Genomic DNA, 17,402 nt, shown 5'->3' with positions numbered 1-17,402 from the left:
ATGTTAACGTATTTTGTCCCAGTTTCTACGCCCTCCACATAGTGACCAATCTTAACGCAAGTCTCAAAAGAAGTGTGTGGTAATTTATGAAACATATGTTGGCTGGTATTATCCTCCATTTCATTAGATTTTCAATCAGCAACTCCAAATGAATCAACAGCTGAGTTTTTCTTAAACTTTAAAAATAAACCTACCACTAAAAATAACATCCTCCCCATAAACATTCCACTTACATTCAATCCTCAACCCCTCTACTCTTTTTTGTTTTGTTGAAAACTGTTGAAAACTGCTAACATTAACAAACAGGTCTACAGGGTCAGTCAAAACAGTAGAAAGCTCAATCAAAGCTGTTTAATAGCTTTAGCCATCTTGTTCCTGTTTCCCATGTCTCTTTTCTGGCTTTTTTCCATCAGGCACAGCTAGAGCTCATTTTCTCTCTCCTATCTGTTTCTTATCTTCCTACACACTGCGCGCCTCTTAATAAAAAATTGGTTTATTGTTTGTTGAAATGCTGCAGCCAGTCCAATGATTTGTTCATGCAACTAAAAATGTTATGTGTCTGACTTTGGAGCCCTGCGTGGCAAGTAGTGAACAACACCAAGAGCTCTTTCAGACCAGATGTTGTGGATGGGGGCACTGGGGGCTGTTGCTAACATGGCCTCAGTAGATGCAGCTAGTTCACTCTCCAGATAACAGGTTAGCTGACAGCTGAAGACAGTATGGTGGGCTGTGGCCATGACTTTTTTGTGGCAGTGCTAAAAGCTTTGAGGTGTGTGTCACCAACAAATAATCAAGCATGTCAATGTTTCATCTGCAATTATGGGGCATCCAAAGGCATCTTCATGTCTTATCAGGAGATACTCTGGCAAGAACTTCATCACCACCTTTTGATATTCAAGATAAAAGAAAAATAAATAACATTTTGAACAAAGCATGACTCATTACAAGAAGTCACCAGTACTAATTTTATAAAAGTCAGTGAATGAATTAGTTTTACCATATCAAAATGATTTCTTTTTCATTCCTTGGCATAGAAAAGTGACATTCAAGCCCATATTAGGAATTTTCCCCATAGACCAAGTGCCTGCCCTTGGGCCATTATGGTCTCTTTTAAAATCCTTCAATAGAGCAGTTTGTAGAGCGTTGCTGCTGTATTTATCTAAATATAGCACAAGTTGCCTGTGTCTGAAAACAATACCAGCCAGACAGAACAACATATGCAGTCTGTTGCCAACTGATCTGGGGAAACTCCACATGTCAAACAATGCTGTCTTAGAGAAGCCTTGAGTTGAATCCTGCAGGATCTCTCTTCTTTGCTTTGTACCAAATGGGAAATACACAAATTACTGAAAAGAAAAGTTATCTCAATGCAAAATAAAATCATAACAAGAGAGATGGAATACGCTTACCTTAGTCTTAGTTTTGATACAGCAAGTTAACAACATGACAGTCTGAACCAAATCATGTGTCACTAAGAATTTCTGAATTTAATTTTTGGGATGTCTCCCGGGCTTCATTGGCTTTGCCATCCAGAGAGTTAAAATAAATGCCCATGCAACTCAAGTAGGCCTACATTTTTTTTGTAGTTCATCATTGAAATTGAGCAGTAACACTCTAGCATGGTTTGTAAGCCATATCTCAGATCTGTCAGCTGATGAAACTTTGCCATTGTGAGTTTTTGTATCATCCGTGTCAACTTGACAATAATATATATATAATTATGTAGCGTGTAGAGTACATTGATTGTGGGTGTTTTGAGTACATGGCTAGCGTAGTCATATGCCCTGTCGCCTGCAAGTTCTGTAGGCCTAACATTTGCAGTAAAAACATTTTCAGTTTCTCCAAAATGGATTTCATTTATGTGTTTTCCAGCGACTGTTGTAGCAATTGTGACTACATCAGAATTTATTATAATAGCCTCAAAACGTTTCTGCCAAAACTGCCATTTCACGGCACATCTGATGCCCATTCAACAAGCAAGTGCATTGCAAAGCTCGATGCAAAAAGAAATACCCTTTGAGAATTTATTCTTAGCCAGCAATCTTGATTCTAGCAATCAAAAATGATAGATCTATCTATTTATTACCTAAGCCAGATTCTGTGGATGAGTTGAATATGACCTGTAGCCTGTATTATTTAGAAATTAGATCTTGTGATTTTTAGTGTATGACTCTGTATCATCTGTATAGTTATGACTTTATGAGTTTATGATGAGGTAGTCGGAGCGAGGAGTTTACCATACCGTGTTGCAAAAAGGGCCCATGCATCCATCCTGTGCCGGTGATGTCAAAGAAAGAAAGAAAAAGGCAAGCTCAATTAAATTGCGCATTAATTAAATAGGCATAACTATAGATTTCTATATAATTTAAGCACGCAGCTGTTTATTGCTGCTCCACACACCACAAAAAAAATTAATTTTAGTTGGGCCCCTAGGTGTATTTTTTTTTCAAGGAAATTTCCGATTTTTTGGGGCATTCCCGAAATTGATTATGCCAGCATGGCAAATTATAATTTAAATTATCTTTAAACTTAAAATTACTAGATTCTATTAGTTTTAAAACTAACTAAACTTTGTTCACAGTCAAAAATCAAAAATGTGTTTTAAAATTATATTTAATATTTCTTTTACATAGTCAGTATGCTTTCTTTGCAGAGACTTAATTTAGTTAGTGGCTTTACTTTTTTCGACAGAAAAATGTCATTTAGTTTGACAAAAGGATAAACTCTGTGCTAGTTCTATGCTTTATATATCCCAATCGTAAATAGTTCGTTAAAAACTATAACCAAATCTAAACTTGATCTGGATCTTGATCTAGAAATTAACTTTCTTAACCGGCTTAGGATTACGACGTTGTTAATTTGAAAATAAATAAAACATTAAACAAGCGCATTCGTCATGACGTAACTAAGAAGATTGCATTATGATTATGATAGCCTAGCTGTAAGTTCATAAATATTAATATTAATTGTCAATTGACATATTCTAGATTCTATTAGTTCTATCCAACAGTCAGTACTACAGTGTAACTACAGGCTATTCTTTACAGTTAATTACACTTACAGTACAGTATTAGTAATTAGGCCTACTAATTTTGTGTAATTAGTATTATAATTTTTTAGGGCCTATAAATATTAACTAACTAGATCTATTAATTAACTCTAACAGACTAACAGTTACTTAACTGGGGGGGGGGGGGGTGCAGACAGAGTTTCTTCCAGGCATCTCTTGGGGGTGGCAAACTGGCATAGCCCCCCCTCCCACTCCCCCAAAGAACGCTACCCCCCAACAAAATTTAATTAATATAGAAATATGGTAATCTTATCGTTTTAGGTACGTAAAATCGCCCGCGACTAGTAATGTGAAAAACAGGTGACTCCTTACATTTTAATAATTATTTCACATTTTGAGGAGGATTTATGTTTTGAAAAATACAAAAATGTTTCATTTATGTACCTGTTTTTAAACAATTGAATTAAAAGTTTTCAGTAATAAATGAACACCAGCGATGTTTCCAACAGATGCAACCATGCTCATTCACTATAGCAGCCATCTTGTTAAATTTTTATAGACTTATAGCGCAAGATTCAGACGGAAGTCACTCTATTTTACAAATGGCTGCTGTTTATATAGCAAATCTTGCTGGCAGACACTGCTGTTTAAAGTTAATTTCTGGCCTATATTGATATATTTAGCCATTGATTTAGGTTTATTATTTATTTATCTATAATATTTGACACAAACATATCACAATATACTTCTATTACAGCCTTGACAATGAGGTAACGTTTTCGTACATTAATAGCCGCGGGCAATTTTACGTACCCAAAACGATAGATTACCAGAAATATATATATTACATATATAATATATAAAAACGTGGGGCGCTGAAGTAAAAGTTTTTTATTGGTCATTGTTAATATAAGATGTAAAAGTTATATTACTATTGATTAGATAATACTATTGAGTTTTATTTGGGAGCTTGTAGAGAATCAACAGTATTAGAAACTGTAAGAAAATCACGGCGCCCCATGTTTTTCATCGCTTATAGTAGAGTGATCGCTTGCATTATTGTGATGTATAGCATTTATTTTATACTTTTTAGTTCAATCAGAAAACGTGGGTTTTTTTAAACTTTTTTATTGATAATTATTTTATACTTTTTAGTCTTTGTTTGTTTGCATTCAAATCTTGCTATCAATTTTATCTTCTCGCATTCACTTTTTTTTTTGGTTAAACGAAGACAACTCGTAAAAAACACGTGCCTTTTCCAATCGACGTTTCTTCTATGTTGCCGTTTCTTTCACCATTTTGCCCTCGCGTGCAAACCATTCGACCATCTATCATCCTGATCAGTCAGATTTGCATAGGTTTGTACACAAAAACCGCGTGACCACTACTCAGCCAATCACGTGCTCGCTCTTTCAGTAAGCCACAAGAGGGAAAGTACAGAACCTTGTTTTCATCAAATTACAATTACTAGGTTATGTCCCTTTTTTGTACAAATATATAGGGGTCTAAAATGATCAATAAAATTTTTCCATGGATCAATTTAGTAATAATAATAATAATTGAATATTGTATTGTCATCGGAAACAAAGCTTCCCAGAAAATTTCAGCGCGCTAGCTAACTGGGAAGTGCCCGAAATTTCAATCGCAAGATTTGATTGGAAAAACTGACGCAAAAGCAAGTTAAAGAAAACGTGGGAAAAAAGTTAACATAGCCCTAATGATTTTATGGAGGGGGAAAAGTTTGAATAGAGAAAATTGGAAATAATGCCTGTTTCAGCTCCTCACTGATGGGCCAAGTGGGTCATAAATTCATTAATATTTACATGAATCCTCTGCTTGTCTGTGGTAAAAAAAATAGCAGTGGTTGTTACCTCATAAGTAGATAAGTAGTTTCACTGGGACTTTTTGTAGGTTGGTTGCTAACTGGGGCCTAATAGTAATACTGCTGATTGCCATTTACTTCACTTTACCCTAGGCCTAATTTTTAATGAACAGTAATTATGTATATTTTTCTAATCTTCTAAGGTCTATTTCTTATTTGTATGATCTTTAATTTAAGTAACCACAGTAAGCCATAGTTAATATTGAGACGTTACCACTTGAGTTTAGAATACCTCTTTTGTTGGCTTCAGCAATAGTTGTATAGTTGTAAGTCTGGTGATTGTCACTGTCACTAAGTCACTCCGATACAATTTAGATTGTGTTATCAATCCAACAATTGTAGTCATGTTGAAGACTACTTACACTCCCACTTTTTTACTTAAACTTAAAGTATCTATCCAGTCTAGTTATTCAACCTGTAAAAAATATTTTTATAATTTATATTGAATTTGAATATATTACGTCAACTTCTAATTTCCAGATATTTGCGTCCTCAAAAGGAAAGCAGTTTGAAAAATGACGAACAAACAAAAAAAACGATCAAACGCAGCTCATTATGGATCCAAGAGTTTTGAACCTGACAATGGGCTTGATGCTTCAGAAGGTTCGGGCAAAATGAAAAACAGGCACAGTGATCCACTTAATTTAAAGGAACAAAAACAAGGAAAGACCCACTGGAGCATTTCTTCAATTGTAAATGTTACAGTGGGCCTAGTTGTGATGGTTGCGTTAAGCTATACACATAGTTGCTATATGTGGCAGCTACATGAAAACAAATTATGGTTTACTAACATACAGGTTTGAGTATAAAATTTGTTTACCGTTTTCTTAGGATTTATATTTTTAAGTTACAGCTTCAAGTTTTAGTCACGAAAATGTTTTATGTGGCACATTTTTCTTCTTTGTCAAGAATATACATAGTTTTAAAATGCTGCGTCACTAATATTTAGGTCTCTTCACCAAATAGACTGAAATTTATACAATTCAATCTTTGATTTTTTTTTAAAAATTGTATCAAAACTATAAAAAAAAATAGAATGCTTTGTAAATAATACAGTTTAAAATTTAAACCAGTTGCATTTAGAAATGTGTTTAAAAAATCAGTTCGATATTATTATATATTTCTCTACATTAAAACACCTGCTTTTTATTTTCTAGGAAGTAGAAAGAGAAATATCTTTCCGCACAGAATCAGGACTCTATTATTCTTATTTCAAACAGCTGGTGAATACTGAATCTTTTAGCCAGGGTTAGTTAATTATTATTGTTTTACTAATCAGTGTCTGAAGTAGAGAAATTAAATTTGTTGTCTGTAATTTGTATTAAGTATATTTTGTGTTTTGCTTTATAGGTATGAAAGAATTGGTATCAGACAAACTTACAGAACATCCTGATACCATCAATATTTTGGCCAGGATGAATGTGTACCAAGAAGTTATATTAGCTTTCTTGTACAGAACTTTAGGCATATCGGTAATTTCTTTATGTCAAGTTTAAACAATTATACAGGTTAATAAATTTGATGATTAATAAAATTATCTGCAAAAAGTTTAGTGATTAAATTGCTTTATAATTAAAAATTTAACACTTCTATATTACCCAAAAAATGTTAGTAAAGTGAGATATAAAGATTTTTTTGTTTACGATCAGGGAATATTTAATGTGAAGAATTTGTCAATTAATTTTGCTTAAGGTATACTATTTTAAATCTGATTAAATAGACATGTGACACATCTTATGTACTAATCCCATTTGGCTTACAACTCAGTCTGGGCTTGGGACTGTTGGATGTCCCTGAGTCCACCCAGCTCTGATGGGTACCTGACTCACATTGGGGAAACTAAAGGCAGCTGGGCTTAGTGCTTACCACACCATCCCTTCATATGCTAGGGACAAGAAACATAAAAACTCTGCTTCATCTTCCCTATGGATCTTTAGGTCTAAAAAAGCGAGCTTAACTTTTTTAAATGTACTAATCCATTAGTCACATCAAAATATCACACTGCTAACTATACATCAAAAACCCATGAGTATCATTATAAGCAAAATTTTACTAATATATAGATTTGACTAATTAATAAAAACCCATTTTTAAAAACTGAGTTTATTTTAACTAAATGGAATACCATTTTTGACTTGAACAGATGCAGCCTATCATGTTTTACATAGATGCTGTGTTTGTCTTACATGCGCTGCTAATATCTGGTATATATGTGTTGGCTTGGGCTTTAAGTAACACCTGGCTAGCTGGAGTACTCTCTGCTGCATTTTACATATTTAACCGGTAAGCTTTTCAGCAGCAGATTGTGCATGTCATCTCTCATTCATTAAAACTTCCTAATGTGTCATACACACTGTAATATATAAAGATTATGACTTGGTTAAATAAGCTTTGAATATGCATATAACACTCTGTAACCTCCTAATGTGTAATACACAATGTAATATATAGATTAAAGATTACACCTTAGTTAATTAAGTTTTGAATATGCATATAATGCTTAGTAACCTGCTAATGTGTAATGCTGGAAAGATGCGCTACAGAACACTGCACATAAAACGTTTGCCAGGGCATTTTTGTTTTCTTAAATCCAGCATTTATAGACATTAACAAAGAAAGATCATGTGTACATTGTAGCAAAATAAAACACTTTTCCACTAAATATGAAAAAAGTAAAGTCTATAATTAGTTTGAGTTTGCGCATTTTTCTGTTTGCTCAGTTTTCCGTTACGCATATTTCTGGGAACCGTGTAATACACTCCGTAATATATAGATTAAAGATTACACCTTGGTTAATTAAGCTTTGAACATGCATATAATGCATAACAACTTAATGTTTAATCATGTTTGAAAATGATTGTTCTTAGCTTAGATACAACGCGAGTCGACCACTCCATACCACTTCGTGAATCTTTTTCACTTCCGTTTCTCTGGTTACAAGCTGCAGCCCTCACAATTTATCTGAAGCCAAACATGAGTCCATTTTACAAGGTACAAAGTCAGTTAAAAGTTTAATTCAGAAATAGTTAATTTAGTTTTTTTAAATTAGTGTGTGAACCTATGAACAAACTTTAATTTTTTCTCCACAGCGATGCAGCCTCTGTGTAGTGGCACTTAGCACATTTTTCTTCTGCCTTTTCTGGCAGTTTAACCAGTTTATCATGATGCTGCAGGCATTTTCCCTATTTGGTGGATGGATTCTTAATCTGCTTCCTCCTCTCAAGGTTATTATATAACTTTATCTTTAGTTATGATTCACAATGTTAGCAGTTACTTTGTTTTTAATCTTTTAATAATTGTTCTTATGTCTTAATTTTTAAAGACACAAAATTTGTATTAGAAATTGTCTTCTATTTAAGATTACTTAATTCTAAAAAGCAAGCTTTTTTAAAAATACTAATATTATTTTATTTTATTATTTTTTTTGTCTTCTCAGAATCCTAACTAAATATTAACTTTTTTATTTCCTATCATTTTCGCTATTCCTATCTGGACAGTTTACAGTAGCTGCAGAGTTTTTTATTTTTGTAAATAGTTGCCACGACAAACTTGAGTTGTTCAAACTAAATACTTAAAATTTGCACACCTCCCATTGTCATCTGTCTCATCTTATACAATTAAAACTAAATTAAGATTTGGATGTGAAGACGCATGTTTCACAATTTGTTTCCCTAGGTCAGAAACATAATGCTGTGCCAGCTGTTTTCTTTGCTGATTGTATATTTGTTGCAATTTGGCAACAGCATGATCATTGGTTCTCTGGCTGTTTCTTTTTTGCTAGTCTCCCTTGGTTTACTTGCATTGCAGGTGAGTTGGTTACAGCAATACATTTAACTACCAGAAATGTAAATGTAACTTAAGCCGTTATAAATTTCTAAACGTAAATGTATTACTCATAAAAAAATGATTTTATAAAAATCTAGCAAATGGGGTTTTTAATTCTAAAAAAGAATATTTTAAAAATGTATTTGTAAAAAACAGCTTCATTGCAAAATGTTTTATAAAATTTAACTTAAAATTCATAGCTGTATATCCTATTTTTTAAAATTCAAAATGTCTTTTTTTTTTAAAGTTATATAATACAACAAAAATAATACTTAATAAATAATATAATAATAATTTTAAAGATTAAAGATATTTTTTATTCAGTAGTTTACTGCTAAGAATCTCTTTTTTTTTTTAAATTGTTTTAGTCTCTGTTTTTTTTTGTGGTCATTTTTTAAATTATTTCTATTTCAGAGTGGCAGCTCCACACCTCATTCCATTGTGTACCATATCTTTAGGGTGATTCTACTGTCCTTGATATCATTACTGCTGATGTTTGTTTTAAACCATCTTCTTAAGGTCAGTTTTCTTTCTCTTAGTACTTTACAGCTTGTTTGTCTTTATAATGTAAAACATTTGTGTTTCTTCTGATTGTACTATACCACCCAGTATTCTTTAAACATCATGTTTCTGTTTAAATAAATCCTCTAATATTTCAATATTCTGTTTTAGTTGGCATTCAGTGTGGATGGAGATGAACACATTTTCAAGTTTCTCATGGATAAGTTTAGCTCAGTAGACACAAGGTAAACATTTGGTGGCACTGTTTTTGTCAGTACAAAAATTACTAAAAACACAAAATTAAAGCTAGTTTAAACCATTTTAGGTAATACCTTGTCATAAGTTTATCAGGTAAAACAAAATTGTTTCTCATTTCTTTATGTATACTTAACTTTGATTTTAAAGTTTAAATGTAATGAAAATATATTATACATTTTTTTTTTAAAATGTATGTTTTCTACCATTACCCATAGGGAGTTTGATTCAAGAATTTACTTGTGTCTTGGTATATTTGGTTTTATAACCTGGGATGTTTTTGAAAGACTCACAAACAGTGGTGTTCTACCTTTATATGCTGTTGCACACTTTCTGATGTTACTTTATCTCATATACACAGTGATCAGGAAATGGAGGTAAAATTCTAAAACATGTTTTATTACAGTTTTCATTGATAAATTAATTTTTGTTTTCTTACATATTTACATTCTACAAAAAAATATTAATAGTTAAGCTAAAATGCTAAAAATAGAGACAGCATGGGCGGATGGTAGAGCTCTGGACTGCTAACCTTAAAGTCGTGAGGTCGGATCCCTGGTCAAGTCTGTATGATGTCCCTAAGTCCACCCAGCTCTTATGGAAACAAAGGCGGCTGGGCATAGTGCTGACCACACTGTCCCCTTGTCATTGAAACATATGACCCTTGAGTCTTGTGCATGATTGGGAAAGATGTTGATGATGATGTAGCTACATAATGAGATAATTAAAGTATTTAATAACGCGGCATATTTTCTCAGGTCCCAGAGTTGTGCCACTGCAACACAGACAAACAACGGTAAAGGTTTAACCAGTAGCCAAGATAAAGTGAACACCAATCTGCCCTGCTTTGAGGACTGTAGACCAGATCTTGCTTTTCACACAAGTAAGCTAACTGCAAGTTAAATACCAATTGAGCTTTGGTTTGAAAAAAGAATTTACAGAAATTTGGATCATTTACTTTTTTTAGCATATTTAAGATATTTAATCTACTGACATAAACACTTAAATAAATAGGCTTACTATTTAATTTATAATTTGGGTAAAGTTCATTGATAGAAAAAAGGATTATCTCAACCTAATTAGAATTTACATTCAAGCTACAAACACAATCATTAGCAACTACTATTTAATTTTTAATAGCAATTATTTGTTTAAAATAAAAATACTGATAATTTGACAATTATTTTATTATACTCTAACTAGCTATATTATATTGCTGTATGTCCTACTTACATTAGTTTTACAAATCTCATCTCTAGTAAGCCAGCATACAGTAAATAGTCAATCAATCAAGTTTCAGTAGTTGAGAATAATTTAGCACTTAATAATTTTAAAAAATTCTAAATTAATAAAGGAATTAATTTGCTTTGTAATCTGTTAAATGGAATATGCAGTTATGTTTTGCTACCTCAAATAATACAGGTTTAAGCTATTGTCAAAAAAGTATACTGGTCATTTGGTTACATTGTTATTTTTCAAATTCTGGGCTGGTGCAGTTTATATCTTTTTATCAACTGATCCTGCACATTTCTCTCATACTTTATACCCACTAAATTTTTCATTATACACTTGATTCTCCTGCACCTGCTTTATTACACTATAAAGTTAGTGAATCGTTTATATCATTTATTCTTGAAAATAGCTTTTGTAACATTCATATAAAATTGTTTTTTTTTTTAACAACATTAAAACTCACATTCAGGTCCATACATTGAAAAGTAGAATACATTTCAGTTTAACAAACTACATTTTTAATATTCAGTTGTTGGTCCTAGCAGATCAAAAACCTCTGAGGATGCTGAATTGTCCTGCTCTCATCATTATGAGATCCCAAATCTTTGACAGGGTTATTAGCACGTCAATTTCCCTCACTCATTTGATTAAGCTCTTTATTTCCCCTTACATAAGTAATTAGCATAACAATACCTCTTACATATTTTGTGGTTAGCACTACAATACCTCTTACATATGTGATTAGCACTACAATACCTCTTACATATGTGATTAGCACTACAATACCTCTTACATATTATGTGATTAGCACTACAATACCTCTTACATATGTGATTAGTGCAACAATACCTCTTAGATTTGCATCAAAGTTCCCCTCTCATGTTTTTTTTACAGTACAAGCTGTTTTCTTTGGTGCACTAGCAATATTTACCCTGCGAATGAAATATTTTTGGACACCATACATCTGCGTGCTTGCTTCTGTTGGGCTGTCTGATGAAACAATGTGGATCACAGTTTTTCACAAATTTGCTAAAAAATCTCTGGTTTGTTAAGCAACTAGGGTTCATTATTTTTCTAATCAACTTGAAACTATACAATCTTTACTAAACATTCTTCAGTACACTTTTAAGTTTGTTTGATTAACATGTTCCCTACACTTTTTAAAAAAAAATTTTAAAGGAAAGAATATCTAGCAATAAATTGATCCATATAAATTGTATTGATTTGACAGGGTCTGACATTTTTGTTTTTTCAATTTTGCCTGCTTTACCTTTACTTGTGATACCTGCAAAGTTTGAAAACCCGGCACCCTAAGCAATGTATACAAAGTATGAAATATTGGCATTGTTATATACTTTTCCTAGGCATTATATAAAATGCCTAGGGAATAAATAGAATGACAAGAATTGCCCAGGCAAAGTGTGAAATGCCCAGATTGCAAAATTCTTTAGTAACAATCTGTAAAAAAATGAAAGAAAATAATACTAAATGAACAACATCTAATGTTTATTACATAAAATATCTAGGCACTATAAAGTGAATACAAAAGTCTATAGTGACAAACAATTGTATGGAGGGATTGTGAAAGATTGAAAAAGCGGCTACAGCAACAGTATTACTCGTATGTATCCATGTATGTTGGAGACAAATAAATCAATCCAAAAAAAAATCGTGCCTAGTTAACTTCTAAGAAAGCAGCTGTCACAATTTAAATGCATGGATCGCAACTGAGGATGTCAAGCGCAATAAGCTTACATTGTCCCAGGTAATGAATGATCAGGGAGACGACTACAATGCTGGGGGTCTACCGATAATTCCTGTATTTTGATTATTTGGGCTACAGTCTGGTTTGTAACAAAGCCATGTGAAAAGCCGTAGAAATATTTCCACATGAATGTTTTCTGTTATGAGCTTACGGGCAGGGGACACTTCAGCAATAATAATTGATTGATGGGATTTGGCGACAGAAGGTTTTGTTTATTCTAGCGCGGTTTGAATGCACCAATCAAGGTAAATATACCTATCAAGTTGTAAGCTACTTCTTCAACTCCCTTTATTATTAACCACAAACTTGTTGACAATATCTTTGTACACCATTATAAAATTATATTTCTTGTCAAGATGGGATTGAAAGTCAATTACATCCACTTGGCAGTGCCAATTGAAACCAGAAAATACCATAGGCTTCACTACAATACCTTTTTTTTGTTTCTTCAGCCATGGCTCACAAATCCATAATCTGTTTGTGTTGTATATTTTGTATCAAACGTCAATAATTGTACACTTCTGTAGCATAGTAAGTATTGGGAGAGAAGTGACATATATTGTAGAACTTAGAGATTAGGTGGTATACGAAAGGGAAAAGCTAGAATAGGCAGTCATGTTAGTCATCAATCCTACTTGAGTCATCGTGCAAGTTATCATCAAGTATTGTCATCATCAAGATTGTGAATTCTTAAGTGAAGTGAATGTCTACACTTCGCCTGTTTATTATTGGATATCCTATAGAATTACTAGGATTTGTATGAAATAGTGATGTATTATATACTTTGCCTGCCCATTTCAAGCATTGCATACATTGCCAAGGTTTCTATAGAATGCCGGTTTTCATACATTGCCGGTAACACACACATATATATATATATATATATATATATATATATATATATATATATCCTGGGCTATCTATCCTGCAATTCTATCCTGATTTGTTTGCCTTTTAAAATATTTTAAACTGCTTATTTTTTTAATTAATAAACAGTAGCAAGAAATCTTATTATTTCCACTTGTTTTATATTTATATTAAATTTTGTAATCTCCTTTGTTCCTTAACTAATTGACTTGGTGCTACATTGAAGAACAAATTAACTTCAGTAAAAAATTTTATGAGTGTAATAGATTATAGTAAAATTTAAATAATTTAAGTGTCTCATTTATTTTTATTTTTTTATTACCTACTTTCTTGTTTGATTCACAGATTACCATAGCTCAGTATTCTACCATTATTCTGGCTATTAGTGCTTTAACTGGTCGGGTAAGAAAAGAAATAGCTTTATCTTTGTTTTCTTAATTTTATGCATTAGTAATAGTAGAGTTCAGTTACCTGAAACTATTGGGCATAGAGAACTTTTGTCTTCTCTGCTCAGCCTAGGGTCATTTGTTTAGCTTTGTGTTGAAGTTAGATAAAGGAACTTGAAAAGAGAGAGTCATTAAACATTGTGAAGACTTCAATCTAATTTAAGTGTAATTTATCCTCAACATTGTCGAGGATAAATATAGTGTTGAATTCTGCATTGAAAGTTGATATAGCTTTAAATTGGTATTTCCTGATAATATAACCCTTGATGTTCTGAGCTTACCTGATGTTGTATCAAGAAAATAACTTAATTTTAAGACATTGTTTTTTAAATATTATTTTAGCCCTAGTCGTCGCCAAATTTCTTCAGTTATTACGTGTTTCCTATTAATGAAGTATTATCTGTAGTTAAGATTATTGACACAATCATTTAAAAATGTTGATATTTTTATAATTATTGCCACAAAATACAGATGCTTCCTAGTGTACTTTCTGAACTTGAAAATAAATATGAATTTTGGGATCCTCATACAGTGGAGCTGATGGAGTGGATCAGGTAAGTTTTAGACGTGCAAAAGTTGGGGGTATTGATATCAGAGAAGTGGAATACGTTGCCTCCTCTACCGTTTAACTAATGAAGCTAATGTCTTAGTTCAAGGTATCAATTTCCTTGTTTCTCCCATAAAGATGTCTTTATGACTATATTCTGGTTCATGTTTAGTATTATTTGCATACATCTATTATGATGTATATTTGCCCTAATAAAATGAACCATAACAATAAGTTTATGTATCTGGTCTGTTTGATGGAATGAATTAAATAATCCATTAATTTAGTATCTAATTAGATTGCTAATAAGCAAAACCAATGGTCAATGTTTCCAGCAACAGCACAAATCCAAGCGAGTCCTTCACAGGCAGCATGCAGCTTCTTGCCGGAGTCAAACTTTGCACTATGCGCCCTGTGACCAATCACCCACACTATGAAGATAAGCTTCTCAGGTTTAAGACTAAACAAGTAAGGAAATAACTGCACACTTTATTAGAAACATGGCCGCCTTTCTTTGTGAATTTATTAGATAAGATCAGAATCCCCAAATTCTAAATATTATAGCAGTTTTAATTGTTTTTCCTCTAAATGTGTGTCAAAAGATTGTTCAGTATTGTTGCATATTGTTACACTATTTTTTAAGTTGTTTTTAAAATTGTATTTGTACATTCTAAAGTGTCCACATCTTTTCTATAATTTTGTCTCCTCAGCTGTACCAGATTTATGGCCGCAGGAGGCCAGAGGATGTCCACGCCATTCTGAAAACCTATGAAAGCAGCTACATCATCCTTGAGGACAGTATCTGCAGGGCCCCATCCAGAGGAGGTTGTAGGACCCCAGACCTTGTTGACATTGACAACGGAGTGGTAAGAAATTTTTAGCGTAGTTTTCTGCTTATTTGGCTTCACATATAGCCTTTTATTTTTTTTAAATGTATGTTTGATGCCCTTCCGAGGTTAAGTGATTCAATGCAAGAGTTAATCCGTGAAATTTTTAATTAAGGTTTCCAAATTTGAATTTTAAAAGTGAATTTAAAAAACCCACAAAACTGACAAAAGAAAATAGATCAACCATCCAGCTAATCATGGATTCTTTAAACAAATTGTTTCAAGTTCAAGCAGGATAAAACTTTGTCATGCGTTGTTGTTTTTTTAATTTTATGGTTTGTCTTATTAAGCCTGAGTGTCAAAGTTACAAATTATATATCCTCAGTTTAAAGAAATTATTTCTATCAAGTTTATTGTTTTAGTGATGTGCTCTTTAAAATTCATATTCTTTTAATAATTTTGTATTTGAGGGTGTCATTTAAAAAATTGACCTTCCAGATGCCAGACGACCATATCAACATACCAGGACTTGTTGAGTCCAGAATACCCAGGTTTTGTGAGAATGTCCGGCACCAGACACCTGAATATGCCAAATATTTTAAAGCTGTTTTTGAAAATCCAACTTTTCGCGTGTATAAAGTAATGTAGCATAAAATTATCAAATTGACTGTTTCAACTTGCTCAAGCTGTTGAAGACTGTAAAAATGTAAATATTTTATCCTTTGACTTCCATGAATACTTTTATAAGCTTAACTTTTGTTAATGCATTATTTCTTAAGTTATTACATTTTTAGCTGATTAATTTCCATGTTTATACAATTTTAGCTGATTAATTAAAAAAGGGCTGATACTTAATTATTTTTCTATTGGGTTACATTTTATATAACCAATTTCTTTTATTGATCTTTAAATGTTGGTGATCAAATTAAATGTTCATAGTAATCATGTTGTTATTACTTCTTTTATATATTTAGTGTCAACCTTTCACACTAAGTATTGTGTGTGCTTCTTAAAATATGAAATGAAGACAAACAAAATGATAAGCTGAACATTTATACAAATTTATTGTTTAAAAAATGAACATGATCAAGCCCATGTTAAACAGGAAAAAGTGTTGAAATGTGATGAAACCAAACATTAAGCTTATCCAGGTGGTGAACACAAAATCCAAATGAACCATTGCACACACAGGTTCCCACAAATGGCAACATGAAAAATATACTCAAAGGAACTAGGCAAAGCTAGGACTGTGGTACACAGCATCAGTTTTCATGACTCAACAATTTAAAAGCACACAGGGGGGTAGGGAAAACAAACAGGGTACTCAAAAATAATTACAAGTTTGATTTTTTTTTCCAACCATTTCATTCTTAGTTACTGAAGAAGAAAGGTCACAAAAAGGGTACTCAAAAATAATTACAAGTTTGATTTTTTTTTTCCAACCATTTCAGTCTTAGTTTAGTGAAAGAGAATGGTGACAAAAGTATAGGAATATTGCAAATCTGAAACCATGTCTAATGGAATGGACATGAATATTTCTCACATCTGCTGCCAAATTAAGTTTTTAATATTGTGAGTTTAGTTAAAAACAATACTTTCAGCAAGCGCAAGATCTTAATGTTGGTGATTTGTCAATGGCATTTAATAAATATGTATATCATGAGCTAGATTTTGATACTCTGTCAATGCCAATGAATTCAGTGATATTTAGCCTATACATAATTAGATCAAATGATCCAATGCAATCAGATACAACAATTGGAAAGAGTGTTTAAATATACAACAGTCTGTCAAAAGTATTTACCAAAAGTTAATATTAAGTGGAATTGTTCTAGCATGGTAGTAAAGGTGGTAGACAAAAGTCTAAAAATACTTTAGTAATTGTGACACAGTTGCATAACCATTATCTGGATTTAAAATATTTGTTAAAAAAACATTTATTTGAAAGAGAAAAAAAAACAGCCAATGAAACTAGATGTAAGATTCAACTGAATGTTTTGATAAACAACTCAAAACTAGGTTGTTTTTTTTTTTAACTTTTAAGTTATCTGCACAGAAAAGCTTTGCTTTTTTTTTAATTTTATTTTAAACCAGGTCTGGTCCTCAAAGAACAGGTTTACTAGCTTTATGATACAAGCTTCCCAGTTTACTAAAGACTAGTTTAAATATGACTAAGACTTATAATACAATCAATAGTTTGATTTGGGTTTTTATTAACAACTGATAAAGCAGCATCAAATTTAT

At 32.2% G+C, this 17,402-nt stretch overlaps 1 protein-coding gene across 1 annotated transcript; it reads left to right on the top strand.

Annotated features, from left to right (window-relative positions):
* The first annotated feature begins 2,744 nt into the window (after nucleotides 1-2,744).
* LOC131956117 (putative C-mannosyltransferase DPY19L3) lies at nucleotides 2,745-16,018 on the top strand. The gene is made up of 18 exons (XM_059320541.1): nucleotides 2,745-2,941; nucleotides 5,373-5,689; nucleotides 6,050-6,140; nucleotides 6,243-6,364; nucleotides 7,036-7,175; nucleotides 7,760-7,883; nucleotides 7,982-8,116; nucleotides 8,568-8,699; nucleotides 9,132-9,236; nucleotides 9,390-9,463; nucleotides 9,692-9,850; nucleotides 10,232-10,356; nucleotides 11,601-11,749; nucleotides 13,684-13,740; nucleotides 14,256-14,338; nucleotides 14,667-14,799; nucleotides 15,042-15,197; nucleotides 15,657-16,018. The coding sequence occupies exons 2-18, from the start codon at nucleotides 5,408-5,410 to the stop codon at nucleotides 15,804-15,806; spliced, it is 2,217 nt and encodes a 738-aa protein (XP_059176524.1). The 5' UTR covers nucleotides 2,745-2,941; nucleotides 5,373-5,407; the 3' UTR covers nucleotides 15,807-16,018.
* Nucleotides 16,019-17,402: the final 1,384 nt, after the last annotated feature.

Source organism: Physella acuta, unplaced genomic scaffold, assembly GCF_028476545.2.
Source record: "Physella acuta isolate Inbredline_101_S28 unplaced genomic scaffold, ASM2847654v3 ptg001128l, whole genome shotgun sequence".
In the NCBI taxonomy this organism is placed as follows: Eukaryota; Metazoa; Mollusca; class Gastropoda; family Physidae; genus Physella; species Physella acuta.
This window is presented reverse-complemented; position numbering and strand designations above follow the sequence as displayed.

Excerpts from the sequence above, each read along its gene's own strand:
- LOC131956117 (XM_059320541.1), top strand. The coding sequence starts at position 5,408 with ATGACGAACAAACAAAAAAAACGATCAAACGCAGCTCATTATGGATCC. Across the intron at positions 6,365-7,035 it reads ACAGAACTTTAGGCATATCG|ATGCAGCCTATCATGTTTTA; the intron begins GTAATTTCTTTA and ends TGACTTGAACAG. Across the intron at positions 13,741-14,255 it reads TTAGTGCTTTAACTGGTCGG|ATGCTTCCTAGTGTACTTTC; the intron begins GTAAGAAAAGAA and ends CACAAAATACAG.